The sequence below is a fragment of the Babylonia areolata genome, chromosome 5 (genome assembly GCF_041734735.1).
Source record: "Babylonia areolata isolate BAREFJ2019XMU chromosome 5, ASM4173473v1, whole genome shotgun sequence".
In the NCBI taxonomy this organism is placed as follows: domain Eukaryota; kingdom Metazoa; phylum Mollusca; class Gastropoda; order Neogastropoda; family Buccinidae; genus Babylonia; species Babylonia areolata.
Window position 1 is genome coordinate 10,869,737 of NC_134880.1, and position 13,605 is coordinate 10,883,341.

The window sequence follows — 13,605 nt, forward strand, 5'->3', positions numbered from 1 at the left end:
CGTCTGGTTTCTAGGCATGTCTGTTGTGTCTGGATCGAGATCTGGACCGGAACGTCTGTGGTCCTCTTGGAACAGACCGGTCTGTTGGATCACACTGGCTGACAATCTGACGTCACGGCCAAAGAAATCTGTAACATCACCAGTCCCAGTCCCAGTCGCTGAATGCTGAATGTCTTACGTCACGAAGGGCTGTGGTAAATCAAAGAAAAAAGAAAGAAAAAAAAGAGAGTATCATTGTCTCGTTCGTCATTTATCAGATGGATTCCCCCGTCTCCTCGACGAGGGCGGCAGTACGTCGCAGGTCCTCCAGTCCTCCGTAGAGCTTCCGGGCCGCTGGGATTGGGTCGGGCCAGGTTTTCTCTCGGAGCGCTGGGTGGACTGCAGTACTGCAGCAGATGTTCTGTTGTCTGGCTGCCTGTTCTGCAGGGGCACTGCTCTGTGTCGCCGATACGGAGTTTCGTGTATAGGTGGTGTTTCAGGCGGTTGTGGCCTGCCCTGAGTCTGAAAATGGCTACCTGCTCTCGGTGAGTCAGCAGGTAGTACGGGTCTGCTCTGTTGTGGCGTGGATGCTGCTGCTTTCAAAGAGAGTATCAAGAACAGCAACAATAACATGTTTTGGCTTCAAAGGGGTGTCAAAACGTGCGGACTGACCCATATACGCTAAACCACATTTTCTGTATTAGAATAAAAACACCAAACAAACAGGAAGATGACCCTGCCGATGCCTGGCGTTTGCATAAACCCCAAAACATAAAAAAAAACCCAACAGCTTGTTCTGACTGCACACTGCTAATTTCACCGCCAGTGGAGTTCGAACCCGTGTTATAAAGAATAAATGCCTAAGAGGGTGCACGATTTTAAGTATGGAGGTTACACACACTTCAGATCGGGTTTAATGATTATTACGTGTGGAACTGCCAGACAGTATGCTGAACATTTATTTAGAAGAAAAAAAAGCACTAATTCACACACAAAAGAACAACCTTTATATATCTATTTATTCATTTATTTATAAACGTATTCATTTACATATTTATCTATTTATTTATTTATTTACTTATTCATTCATTTGTTCATTCATTTATTCATTCGTTTGTTTGTTTATTTGTTTATGTATTTATCTATTTATTTATGTTTCTTGTAAAGTGTGGACAGTCACTTCCCACCTTCTTGCAGCTGACGACCGATATCTCGTCCTGACAACATGACGGCAGCGACTACGTTGGAGTACTGGTCAGGGGAATCTGATGACAGACTGCCGACGATGGTCGTATCAGCCGGCACGGTGCGTCCGTCGGTCAGCAGCTGAAGTCCCAAGAGGCTGGGCAGGGGGTTGGAGACAGCGGTGGTGAGGTTCCAAACATGGAGGGACGTGGTGTTGGTCTCCACCACCACCTTTCTCTCCACAGGACTCAACCTGTCCGCCGCTTGGTCCACAACCATCACCAGTCTGAGGGGATGGAAAATTAATCATTGTCGTGGTCGTCGTCATTGCCGTCGTCATTATGATGACAGCCATCAGCATTTAGGGGGAACATGGGGGAACGTGGGGTGGGGGTGGGGGATGGTTGAGAATTCTGTCCTTTGTTTTGGGTGGTGTGAGCAAAATGTCTCACTGTGATTATTCTACAGATTAATTGCAAGAGCAGGCCAGGAAAAAAGGGTACTGATCTACTATCAGTTCAAACTTGATATACAGCAGATATCGTTATGTGTTCGTCATAATCATAGCTATCATCGTTGTCATCATCATCATTATCATCAGCATCATTGTTGTCGTCGTCATTATCATCAATGGCATTGCCATTACGTCATCGTCATCATCATAATCATTGTTTGGTCGCCGACATCGTTATCACTATCGCCAGTATCACCTTATGTTGTTGTTTTTGTTATCATCACTGTCATACGAATAACTTATCTGAACACCAGCATCTTATTACGATGTTGGAAAGGACGTCAGGCAATAACCTCGTTGTTTTACGTGCTGACGATGTTTCCTTCCTTTACTGTCCGTGTGTTCTGTGTGGCTTGTTCAGGATTAAAGAGGCTATGCCAGTCTTCAAAAAAAGCTATTTTGTGTTTGCACATTTCTTCTGTCATTGCTGCTTTGTGCACATGTCAAATGAACGGTATAAGAGCAAGCCCGGCGCTTCCTTATTTTTTTTGGGGGGAAAGTGTCTGGGTTTGTTCCAATGTACCTTTTATTTACCTGTGTGCTAGTAGAATTGGCAGCGTAAGCAGCATTGGGCTTGAAGTTATGTACCTTGTGTGTGGAGAGAGTCACCACTCTTTACTATTTGTTAATCTTTACTGTCAAAAGCCCCCACCCCCCCCCCCCAACATATGAACATGGGTCCTATTCTGCAGCAAAAAAAAAAAAAAAAAAAAAAAAAGAAGCTCCCGACACCATAACAATAAACAGCTTGTTGACTTGGTTTTTGCCCACCAAGACAGGAAATGCTAATATTTCAATAGCTTATTCTCCAGTTCTGAGACCATCACCACAACATTTGGCCTGTTGTCGGTCTATCCATGCCTGATACAAAGAGCGTTCTAACAAATCTGAATGTGGCTGGGTTTTTTTTTTCTTTTATGGGGAAACTCCTAAGGGTAATACAGAATGAAAAATTCTGCAACGAAAGAAATCTCCTCCCGTGGCCTTCATAAAGTATTTTAGTTGATATCGCTTTTGTTTCTTTATTCATAAGGGGAAAATAAATGGTTGAATATATGTGTGCCAAACATCAGCCATGAGCAGGGTTTTGTAACAACGATCATCTGGCCAATCACGCCATAATTAAAGCCAATGACCCATCTTGAGGATTACGACAGAACAGTCAGACCTTGTCATGACCTTCAAAGTGTGGTGCTGTTGGTTGAAACTGAACTTTGGGGGTCTGTCCCCTCCGATAACAGGAAAAAAAAACACACCCCAAAATCAAACAAAAAAAAAGAACTGATACGCAAACCAGAACGTTTGGATTCGAACCCGTGAACATTCACCTCCTGGTTGGACGCATTACCACTTGACCACCTCTCCACTAACTCAAAATACTTTATTGTCTGCTTCAATCGAAAAAAAAAAAAAAGATTCTTTCTGCTCACTCAAAATGCCAGCCAACAAATATCAAAGAGAAAAACAAGTAACTGACACACCCTTCCCTGACCACCACGCAATATAATATTACATTTTAATATAGATAATATATGACATATATATCAGTGGAGTGATGGCCTAGAGGTAACGTGTCCGCCCAGGAAGCGAGAGAAATCTGAGCGCACTGGTTCGAATCACGGCTCAGCCGCCGATATTTTCTCCCCCTCCGCTAGACTTGAGTGGTAGTATGGACGCTAGTCATTCGGATGAGACGATAAACCGAGGTCCCGTGTTGCAGCATGCACATAGCGCGCGCACGTAAAAGAACCCACGGCAACAAAAGGGTTGTTCCTGGCAAAATTCTGTAGAAAAATCCACTTCGATAGGAGAAACAAATAAAACTGGACACAGGAGAAAAAAAGAAAAAAAGGGGAGAGTGGTGCTGTAGTGTAGCGACGCGCTCTCCCTGGGGAGAGCAGCCCGAATTTCACACAGAGAAATCTGTTGTGATAAAAAGCAATAGAAATACAAATATATAACTCATTATTGGTCTGTCGCACTGACTGATTAAAAAAAAAATCTCCTTAGCGAAGTTCTGACCTGTTGGTGGTGTTGCTGTCAGCGTTGGACTCCTGTAACACTGGCAGGTCAAGTTCCGCCACCCTGTCCACAATGGTCAGCATGTCTGTGGCCGTCTGGACACAACGTTGTACTTCGCTTCAGACACTTTGGACACGTTTTCTTAACACTGGCCTATCTATAGCCATATACATATGATTATATACACAAAGACATTTGGTGTATGTGATGGCTTTTCGCAAGGGAAGTGTTTTTGTTTTTGTTTTTTTGCACACACACACACACACACACACACACACACACACACACACACACACACACACACAATCTCATACGTTTCGAGCGCATTGTCTGATTCGCGACATAAACCGTCTTGTCATGTTAATGCTACAAGTGTGGACATGTCATGTCAGTGCTATAGTTGTGGTCTATGTTATATCAATGCTGTAGTTGGGGGCCATGGCATGTCAGTGCTGTAGCTGTTACCATGTTATATACATGCCGTAGTGTGTTATCCGTGTTATTTCAGTACTGTAGCTGTGTCCCGTGTTATGTCAGTACTGTAGTGTGTGATCCGTGTTATTTCAGTGCCGTAGCTGTGTCCCGTGTCATGTCAGTACTGTAGTGTGTGATCCGTGTTATGTCAGAACTATAGCTGTAAACTGTGCTATGTCAATACTGTAGTGTGTGATCCATGTTATGTCAGTACTGTAGTGTGTGATCCGTGTTATTTCAGTACTGTAGCTGTGTCCCGTGTTATGTCAGTACTGTAGTGTGTGATCCGTGTTATTTCAGTGCTGTAGCTGTGTCCCGTGTTATGTCAGTACTGTAGTGTGTGATCCGTGTTATTTCAGTGCTGTAGTTGTGTCCTGTAACATGTCAGTAGTGTGTGGTCCGTGTTATTTCAGTGCTGTAGTTGTGTCCTGTAACATGTCAGTAGTGTGTGATCCGTGTTATTTCAGAACTATAGCTGTGTCCTGTGTCATGTCAATACTGTAGTGTGTGATCTGTGTTATTTCAATGCCGTAGCTGTGTGGCCCTTTTTAATGTTACATCAATGCCGTAGTTGTGGTCATGTTATCTCAGTGCTATAGCTGTGGTCTATGTCATATCAATGCTGTAGCTGTGGCCCATGTTGTTGTAGTTGTGGCCCATGCTATGTCAGCTGTAGCTGTCGTCCATGCCATATAAATGCTGTAGTTGTGGGTCATGTCCCGCTTACTTGTGAGGAAATGGTGAGCTGTGAAGCCTGCTGCAGTATGCTGGCCACCATCACAACGTCCTCTGCGGATGTCTCTCCTGCCTGCTCCATCACAGACCTGGTTTTCTTCACTGTCTGCGCCGTCACTTTTGACTGCAAGCCCAAGCGATTAAGCGAATAAATGTGTTTCAAAACGGTAATCTATCAACTGGATTATCAATGGCAATTTAATGTCTCAGTGTACGGTTAACAATACGTCATTAACAATACGTCATTAACAATGCAGCGTTAAATGGTCATCCTTTGTCTTAAGGTCTTGAATTAGAAATACACCGCTGTCGTGATCATACGTGAAACAGTGATCACCACTTCCCAGTGCATAGGCAGACCTAAACATATACGAACTCAGGGCTGAGCAAACCATAATGTCCATCTTCGTTTTGTACATGCGCAAATCCACAGTATTTGGGAGTCATGGCGGAAGCGGTCAGGCGCTGGACTTCTGAGTCAGTGTTCACCAGTGATCAGAGTTCGAAGCCCCGTTTCGGCATGTTGTTGTGCCATGGGAAAGATACTACACTCTGATTTTCCTATCTATGCGCAGGTGGGAATGGGTACCTGCCTTCAGTAGGTATCTTTTGTATGCATATTTTAATCTTCGTGTGAAAACACACGAGTCGGGTTGGGGCATTTTCTGGTCTGCAGCTATACTGACCTGGGAGATCAGAAAACAAACTGATCTCAACCCCTAACGTATTAGGCGCCACCATCTAGGATTTGAACCGATAACCCACACACTGAACATCCAACGCTCAAAACCATTTGGTCGCTGCACCGATCAGCAAATCAGTTCTCACCTTGAGAAGTGCTCTCAGAGCTCTGGTCTTGTTGTATTCCGCTGGGCTGGTTTTGATCACTGCCTCTGTGAAATAAAACATTCAGACACAGTGCAAGCTGTTTACGCAGCGAACAGACCAACAGCTGCTAAGTCTCAACCAAATCAGTCACTTTCCTTTAATTACCATCACCCCTTTCAGACGTGGTGGACTGAATCAAGTTAAGAGTAATAAAATAAACTAACTCGACAAACGAACTTCTATATGTCTAAACCAAAATATCACATCAATGCAAACAAACAGTCGACAATATCGTGCGTTTTCGTAAATACTTTCTAATTACAGAAGTGGAAATGTCTCCTTTTAAGAAGCCCATCAAATATCTTTCTTTTACTGTATTTCTGTCCATTCCAAATGTTCGTTTATTTAGAGTGGAGTGATGGCCTAGAGGTAACGCGTCCGCCTAGGAAGCGAGAGAATCTGAGCGCGCTGGTTCGAATCACGGTTCAGTCGCCAGTATTTTCTCCCCTTCCTCTAGACCTTGAGTGGTGGTCTGGACGCTAGTCATTCGGATTAGACGATAAACCGAGGTCCCGTGTGCAGCATGCACTTAGTGCACGTAAAAGAACCCACGGCAACAAAAGGGTTGTCCCCGGAAAAATTCTGTTGAAAAATCCTCTTCGATAGGAAAAACAAATAAAACTGCACACAGGAAAAACTACAAAAAAAAAGAAGAAAAAAAGGGTGGCGCTCTCAGTGTAGCGACGCGCTCTCCTTGGGGAGAGCAACCCGAATTTCACACAGAGAAATCTGTTGTGACAAAAAAGAGAAATACAAATACAATAAATACAATACAATAATCGACTCCTGAATCCATCTAGCCTGTCTTCCCCAACTTACCATACCAATAACCCCTCTTTCCCATTTTTCATTCATGTATTTTTTTTTAAACGATAACATTCAAATGTCAAAATTGATTCTGTTATTAGATGTTTTCAATCACCAGTATGTGTGACCAAATTCTTCTCGAACTGACCTGTCTGACAGTCGCAACCAGTCCATCCTTCTTCACATCCGCTTTCGCAGAAACCCTTCTTCCTGCCGCAGTTTTCCGTCTGGTTCTTGCAGTGGCACATTTTGACACAGTTGTGACCAAAGAGTCCAACAGGACAGGCTGTGGCATTTCATAAAAGTATATTGTCACCATTTTGACTATTCAAATTAGAAGAAGATGATGATGATGACGTTGAAGAAGAGGAGGAGGACGAAGAAGAAGAAGAAAGAAGAGGAAGAAGAAGACGATGATGATAAAGAAGAAGAGGAGGAGGAGGACGAAGAAGAAGAAGAGGTAGAAGAAGAAGATGATGACGACGACGAGAAGAGAGAAGAAGAAGAAGAAGCAGGAGAAGAAGGAGGAGGAGGAGAAGAAAATGATGATGAAGAAGAAGAGGAGGAGGAGGAGGACGACGACGACGAAGAAGATGATGATGATGATGATGACGACGACGACGACAACGACGACGATGAGAAGAAGAAGTAGAAGAAGAAGAAGGAGGAGGAGGAAGGGGAGGAGGAGGAAGAAGAAGAAGGCTGTTCTGTTTCATTTCATTTTAGTTTATTTTACCTTATTTTATCTTGATATTTAACATTTCCATCTAATTTCTTTCAAGATTGTTAATATGCGAATTAGGCATCTACGCCCTCTCTTCTTCCGTTCCTTTCATTTTTCTTTTTTTTTTCTTTTTCTTTTATTTTTAATGTGTGGTGTGACGTCTACAAATTAGGCCGCATGCTTTGACGCGTCATTGAAACTGAAACTGAAGCTGACATTGAAAGACAAACAAATGATGACCCAGCTCACCAGGGTAAACAGTATACGAAACAATCCTTTTTTCCATCGAATTACCACTAAATCAGGCACAGATAACTCAACTTCTGCCAACGTGACAACGTCCTTGCATTACGTGGTTTTTGTAAACCCGTCCATTATGGACGTGATGGAGTGATGGCCTAGAGGTAATGCGTCCGCCTCAGTAGGAAGCGAGAGAATCTGAGCGCGCTGGTTCGAATCACGGCTCAACCGCCGATATTTTCTCCCCCTCCACTAGACCTTGAGTGGTGGTCTGGACGCTAGTCATTAGGATGAGACGATAAACCGAGGTCCCGTGTGCAGCATGCACTTAGCGCACGTAAGAGAACCCACGGCAACAAAAAAAGTTGTTCCTGGCAAAATTCTGTAGAAAAATCCACTTTGATAGGAAAAACAAATAAAACTGCACGCAGGAAGAAATTTTAAAAAAAAAGAAAAAAAAAGGTGGCGCTGTAGTGTAGCGACGCACTCTCCCTGGGGAGAGCAGCCCGAATTTCACACAGAGAAATCTGTTGTGATAAAAAGAAAATTATACAAAATACCCAAAAATACACAGAATTATCTGAACAGTTGATTTTATGTGTACCATCAGTTTCGCATCTGACAAACTCAACACGTCGGCTGACCAACAAAAGTTTAACAACATGTACAGAAACGACCAGTACATTATTATATCTTTGGGCCAAACTTCTCAAGGTCTTCTTTTTCTTCCACTTGACGACCAGCATCAGTATGCTGATGAAAATGATCGTGCTGTGGGAGGCTGCTGTTGGGCGCAATTTAGCTGGGCTACCGAGGGATGTGCTATCAACTGATAGGGGAGATGGGGCGCAGTCCACTGGTGTGTTCGCATCTCCAGCTAGGCCAATCCGGCTACCGTAAAGGTCCCCGGGAATACACCCGACCGGCACAGCCGTAGCCTTCTACAACACTACTTACCAGTGAAAAAGAAAAAAGAAAAAAAAGGGGGTGGGTGGACTTGCTGGTAGGTGGGGTGGGGGTGGGGGTGGGGGTGGGGGACCTAAACAGAGGTGTTGGAGGGTAGTGTGGGGGCGGGGAGGGAGAGGGGGGAGAGGGAAGTGAGTCTACTCTTTTGTGTCACAGGCAGGAGGCGAGTCTAGACTTGAAGCAGTCCAGCGACTCGGCTGTGACAACCTCCTGGGGCAGTGTATTCCATTCCGGGATGGTACGGGGGAAGAAAGACATCTGTCTGTACTGCGTCCTGCAGGCAGGGATGTCGTAGTTGCAGGTGTTGTTTTTCCTGGAGCTCAGCCTGCTGTCTGATGGTGTTGGTAGGTAGGCTGAGTTGGTGGAGATGAGACAATGGTGGAACTTGTAGAACATCTCCAGGCAACACATCTTACCAGAGTGCTGGGATTTGCGTTGGTCAAGCATTTGCTCCTTTTTTTTTTTAAATGCAGATGTGGTGTATTGTGTGTTGATTAGTCCGCATGCTTAAACATTTCCTAAAAACGGAAATTTAGTATCTAGCTATTAACTCTTTTGAAAAAAAAAAATTATTATTAACAATTTTCACCTAGCACTTATAATCAACCAACCAGCCAGCCAACTAAGTGTATTCAGCCCATGCCCACACAGGCCACAATTGTGGGTTGTTTTTTTCCACATTGACCACATTTTGTTCATGCTGGCCATTCTTTGGTGCTTTTTGACACTGGCCACAGTTTGTGTGTGTGTGTGTGTGTGTGTGTGTGTGTGTGTTTCCAGTTTGACCACTTATATATATATATATATATTTTTTTTTTTTTTACTTTGATCACAACGTTTCATTTTTACTTTGATCACAGTTTTTGCGCTCACCCCCCTCCCGTCCACGCACCCCCCCCCCTCCCCCCGCACCCCCGCCCCCCCCCCCCCACACACACACACTAAACACATAGTTTCCATGCATTTCTTCCCCCTCCCCGCCCCCCCCCCCCACACACACACACACTGACCACAATCGTTCACTTCGCAGTACTGCCATCGTTTCCCATACGTGCCGTAGCACCAAGGCCTCTGGGAGTCGGACGTGGTCCGGCAGTAGTTGTGGGGGTGGGCGCCGTCCGGGAAATGGTCAGGCTCGTACTGGTGTTCCTGCGGTCTCTGAGAGCTCCAGGCCTGGCAAGGAGTCCCGTCCCGCGTGCGGTTCACGCGACCCATGTATTTCCGTTCCTGTCTGTTGTAGAAGCAGCTGTCCGCTTGTAGTCAGAAGAGCACAAGAGTGGAGTTTTAGAGGGGGAAGAGATGTTCGTGTGACTGTACTACTACTACTACTACTCAAGTTCTGCTACTGCTGCTACTACTACTACTGCTGCTGCTGCTGCTACTACTACGACTTATTATCATTATCATTATTATTACAAAGTGTATCTGTATAGCGCTGAATCTTGTGTGGAAACAAAATCAGAGCGCCGGCTTTTATACCCTACTTTCACACGCATGCATGACTGACACTGATGGAAAGGAATGGTAGACAAAACTTATACATACACATAGATAGAAAGTTAGATAAACAATGGGTGGAGAAAAGGGAAGGTATGGTGGAACTACTTTGGAAAAAGTTAAGTTTTAATGCCAGAGTAGTAGTACCAGTAGTAGCAGCAGTAGTAGTAGTAGTAGGAGTATCAGTATTACTATCATTATCATCATAGTTATTTTGCAAGCCAGTCCAGACCAAGATTAAAATCATGAACCAGAATAAGAAGAGTACATGTGTTCTTCTATGAGGTTCAAAACGTAGAAATAGATTAATAGGTTTGGTTAATCTTTTTTTATGGTCTGTTCACACACGTTGGTCATTACTGATTCTGAATAGATCAAAATAAACAAATTTATATTAATTTGTCATAGCACTTGGAGATAAAGGGAGAGAGCATGGAGAGAGAGAGAGACAGAGACAGAGAGGAGGTCAGACCGATAGACAGAGACTGACAGAAAGAGAGAGAGAGAGAGAGAGAGAGAGAGAGAGAGAGAATGACAGTGACACTGACACTGATTTTATTGCCACTGGCAAAGATACCCTTTTGGCAAGGGGGTTACAAAACATAGAAGAGAGAGAGAGAGAGAGAGAGAGAGAGAGAGAGAGAGAGAGAGAACGAGAGAGAGAGTCAGTCATCCTGACAAAAATACAGACACAGACAGACAGACAGAAAGACCGAAAAGAAAAACAACAACAAAAAACAACAACTACAAGACAGACAGACATCACACACACACACACACACACACACACACACACACACACACAGAGAGAGAGAGAGAGAGAGAGAGAGAAATCACAAGACATACGCAGCAAAGCAAAAGGAAAAGACTGACACAGACTGATTCAGTCAGTGCTAGCTTACACAGCTGACATCCCGGCCCCCAGAAGCCGAGGGCACACCCCCCGGGGCACGTGCCAGTCACCGCACTGCAGTCACGTGCACCACCAGAGCACCTGCACTGGAAGCTGCATCGGTAGCCGAAGGACCCAGGAGGGCAGTGATGCTCTTTAGGGGGGTGTACAGCTGAAACCACACAGAAACCAGTGTTTTCTTCAGCTGTCTTTACTGTTGTTGTTGTTGTCGCTGTTGTTGTTTTGTAGAGATTTAAAACAACAACAACAACAAAAAACAAAAAACAAAACCCCAGAAAAGAATGGAAATGATAAAATAACTGCACCTGACCACGTACACCAGTGTCTCTACACTACCTTCGTTGGTTTATTTCTCTTTTCTTTTCTTTTAGTGACACTTTAAAAAATATGTATATACATACATAATACAGTGGAGATATAGAAAAATGCACACACACACACACACACACACACACACACACACACTGACACAGAGTGCTATGAAACCAACATACACTCCTCCGAGCAGACGACCCCAGCTGATTCATAGTGCGGACATGTGTACTCTGTCCAGCCATTCAGATAGCAATCGTTGAGTTCTGATTCCGTTCCGTCACACAGCACACCATCAAGGGCTTTCGGCTTGTACACCTCCCCAGCTTCCACGTATACCTTGGCCTGCACATATGTTATAAATCGGAGACAATAAAACAGAACATTCAATCAGCAGTAACAGCAACACTAAACTTTGAGCCGTGGTCTGGACGGCCGAGAACACTTAGCGCAACACAAAAAGAACCCACGGCAACAAAAAGGTTGCCCCTGGCAAAATTCTGCACAGAAAAAAGCCACTTTAGTATACACGACTATGCGTGCACATGACCGAAGCCTGACTGAATGAAACAGGAAACGAATGATGAGCGCCTGGTAAAGGCAACCCACTGTCAGGAAGCCTGTAGTGCGAAGAATGACTCCGTGTTGGTACAGCGCTTAGAGCTGACGAAAAACAGGCGCTACATAAGTGTCAGTGCTGGGCTCCCAGTCGGCAGGAAGCCTGTTGTGTGAAGAATGACTCCGTGTTGGAAGAGCGCTTAGAGTTTGGTCTGTGACGGAAGACATGCACTTACGTAAGTGTCAATACTGATGATAAATAAACTCGCCTGTCCAAATGGTGCCAGTCTCAGCTGACGACACACCACAGTAGCAGCTCTGTCGTCAAACCCCTCAGCACACACCCTGCTCCACGTGCCGAGACGACGTCGTCTGATCTCCAGGATACCTTCTGTCTGCCTAGCTCCGTCCCGGAGGCGTAACTGAAGGTCTGCATGTCCACACACACACACACACACACACACACACACACACACACACACACACACACACATTGGCGAGTACACGCACATACATACACACATGGGAGCACATGCACACACATACATGCACGAGCACACGCATACACATTCATACACGCACACACACACACATACGCACGCACGCATGCACGCACACAAATGATATATGTAAGTTCATATGAATTTACTATGACATTCTTTCTATTCATGTGAATTTATCATGACAGACTCTCTCTCTCTCTCTCTCTCTCTCTCTCTCTGTTCTTCAGTTAAGAAAGACAGCTGTGCCTTAACTGCTACAGTTCTAGCCAATACATGGACACTAGAATTCCCTGAGATATTAGTGTCTACGCACAACAGCAGTATTACTGTACGCCTACTAAGCAAGCCACGTACTTTAAGCACGCTGCACTTATAAACTGCCTGTTTTAGTACACCGTGCTAAAACAAACTAGCCAATTTCGCACACTGGTCATCTACCAACGTTAGAACATGAAAAACAGACAAACACACTTAGAAACAAATGTTTATTTTCCATAACCCAAATGTTTTCTATCAACGATAACGATTACAAAAAAAAAAAAAAAAAAAAAAAAATATATATATATATATATATATATATATTAAGGCAAGTTCAATACGCAAGAGAGAGAGACAGAGACAGAGTGACAAAGACAGAGAAGGAGAGAGAGAGAGAGGGGGGGATACGGATAAGGACACGCATACTGATAGTTTTTTCCGTTCTTCGTTCGCGGGCTCCGACTCCCACTCCCACGTTCACTCGTATACACGAGCTTTTATGTGTATGAGCGTTTTACCCCTCGCCATGTAGGCAGTCATACTCCGTTTTCAGGAGGGTACATGCCGGGCATGTTTTGATAAGGGGATCTTTAACGTGTGTATTTGATATTCTGCATGCGTATGCACATGAAGGGGCTTCAGGCATTAGAGAGAGAGAGAGGGAGAAAGAGAGAGAGAGGCGATAGAGAGAATCAGTCACTTCTTATATCTTACTCTTTGTATTGCCATCTCTTTTTCACCTGTTTATATTTATAAACTCACCAAACACGAAGGTACCGCTGATCTGAAATAAAGAGGGCAGAAAAAAACGACAGGCTGAATTCATCATAAATATACGCTCAACTGATATCAATATCTAGATCACACACACACACGCGCGCGCGCGCGCGCGTGCCCAATATATCTACCTCTGTACACGTCAAGACAGCGGGGCAGTAAAAGGAACGAGACAGAGAGAGAGTCAGAGACAGACAGACAGACAGTCAGAGACAGAGAGAGAGTCAGAGACAGACAGACAGACAGACAGTCA

General features: G+C 44.4%; 1 protein-coding gene across 6 annotated transcripts in view; it reads right to left on the reverse strand.

Moving 5' to 3' along the window:
• LOC143281931 (adhesion G protein-coupled receptor L3-like) overlaps positions 1 to 13,605 on the reverse strand; it is a 36,815-nt gene that overhangs the window by 11,703 nt on the left and 11,507 nt on the right. For 4 of the 6 annotated variants that reach the window (XM_076587236.1, XM_076587237.1, XM_076587231.1 and 1 more), the window contains exons 3-13: positions 13,338 to 13,359; positions 12,084 to 12,244; positions 11,439 to 11,601; positions 10,934 to 11,095; positions 9,545 to 9,787; positions 6,753 to 6,890; positions 5,738 to 5,802; positions 4,902 to 5,033; positions 3,701 to 3,795; positions 1,167 to 1,450; positions 1 to 128 (exon numbers count right to left, since the gene is read on the reverse strand). The exon at positions 1 to 128 is cut by the window's left edge and continues 156 nt beyond it. In XM_076587236.1, the coding sequence (XP_076443351.1) occupies positions 1 to 128; positions 1,167 to 1,450; positions 3,701 to 3,795; positions 4,902 to 5,033; positions 5,738 to 5,802; positions 6,753 to 6,890; positions 9,545 to 9,787; positions 10,934 to 11,095; positions 11,439 to 11,601; positions 12,084 to 12,244; positions 13,338 to 13,359 (1,593 nt within the window). The remainder of the gene's footprint in view (positions 129 to 1,166; positions 1,451 to 3,700; positions 3,796 to 4,901; positions 5,034 to 5,737; positions 5,803 to 6,752; positions 6,891 to 9,544; positions 9,788 to 10,933; positions 11,096 to 11,438; positions 11,602 to 12,083; positions 12,245 to 13,337; positions 13,360 to 13,605) is intronic. The other 2 variants (XM_076587234.1, XM_076587232.1) reach the window with 1 other exon arrangement.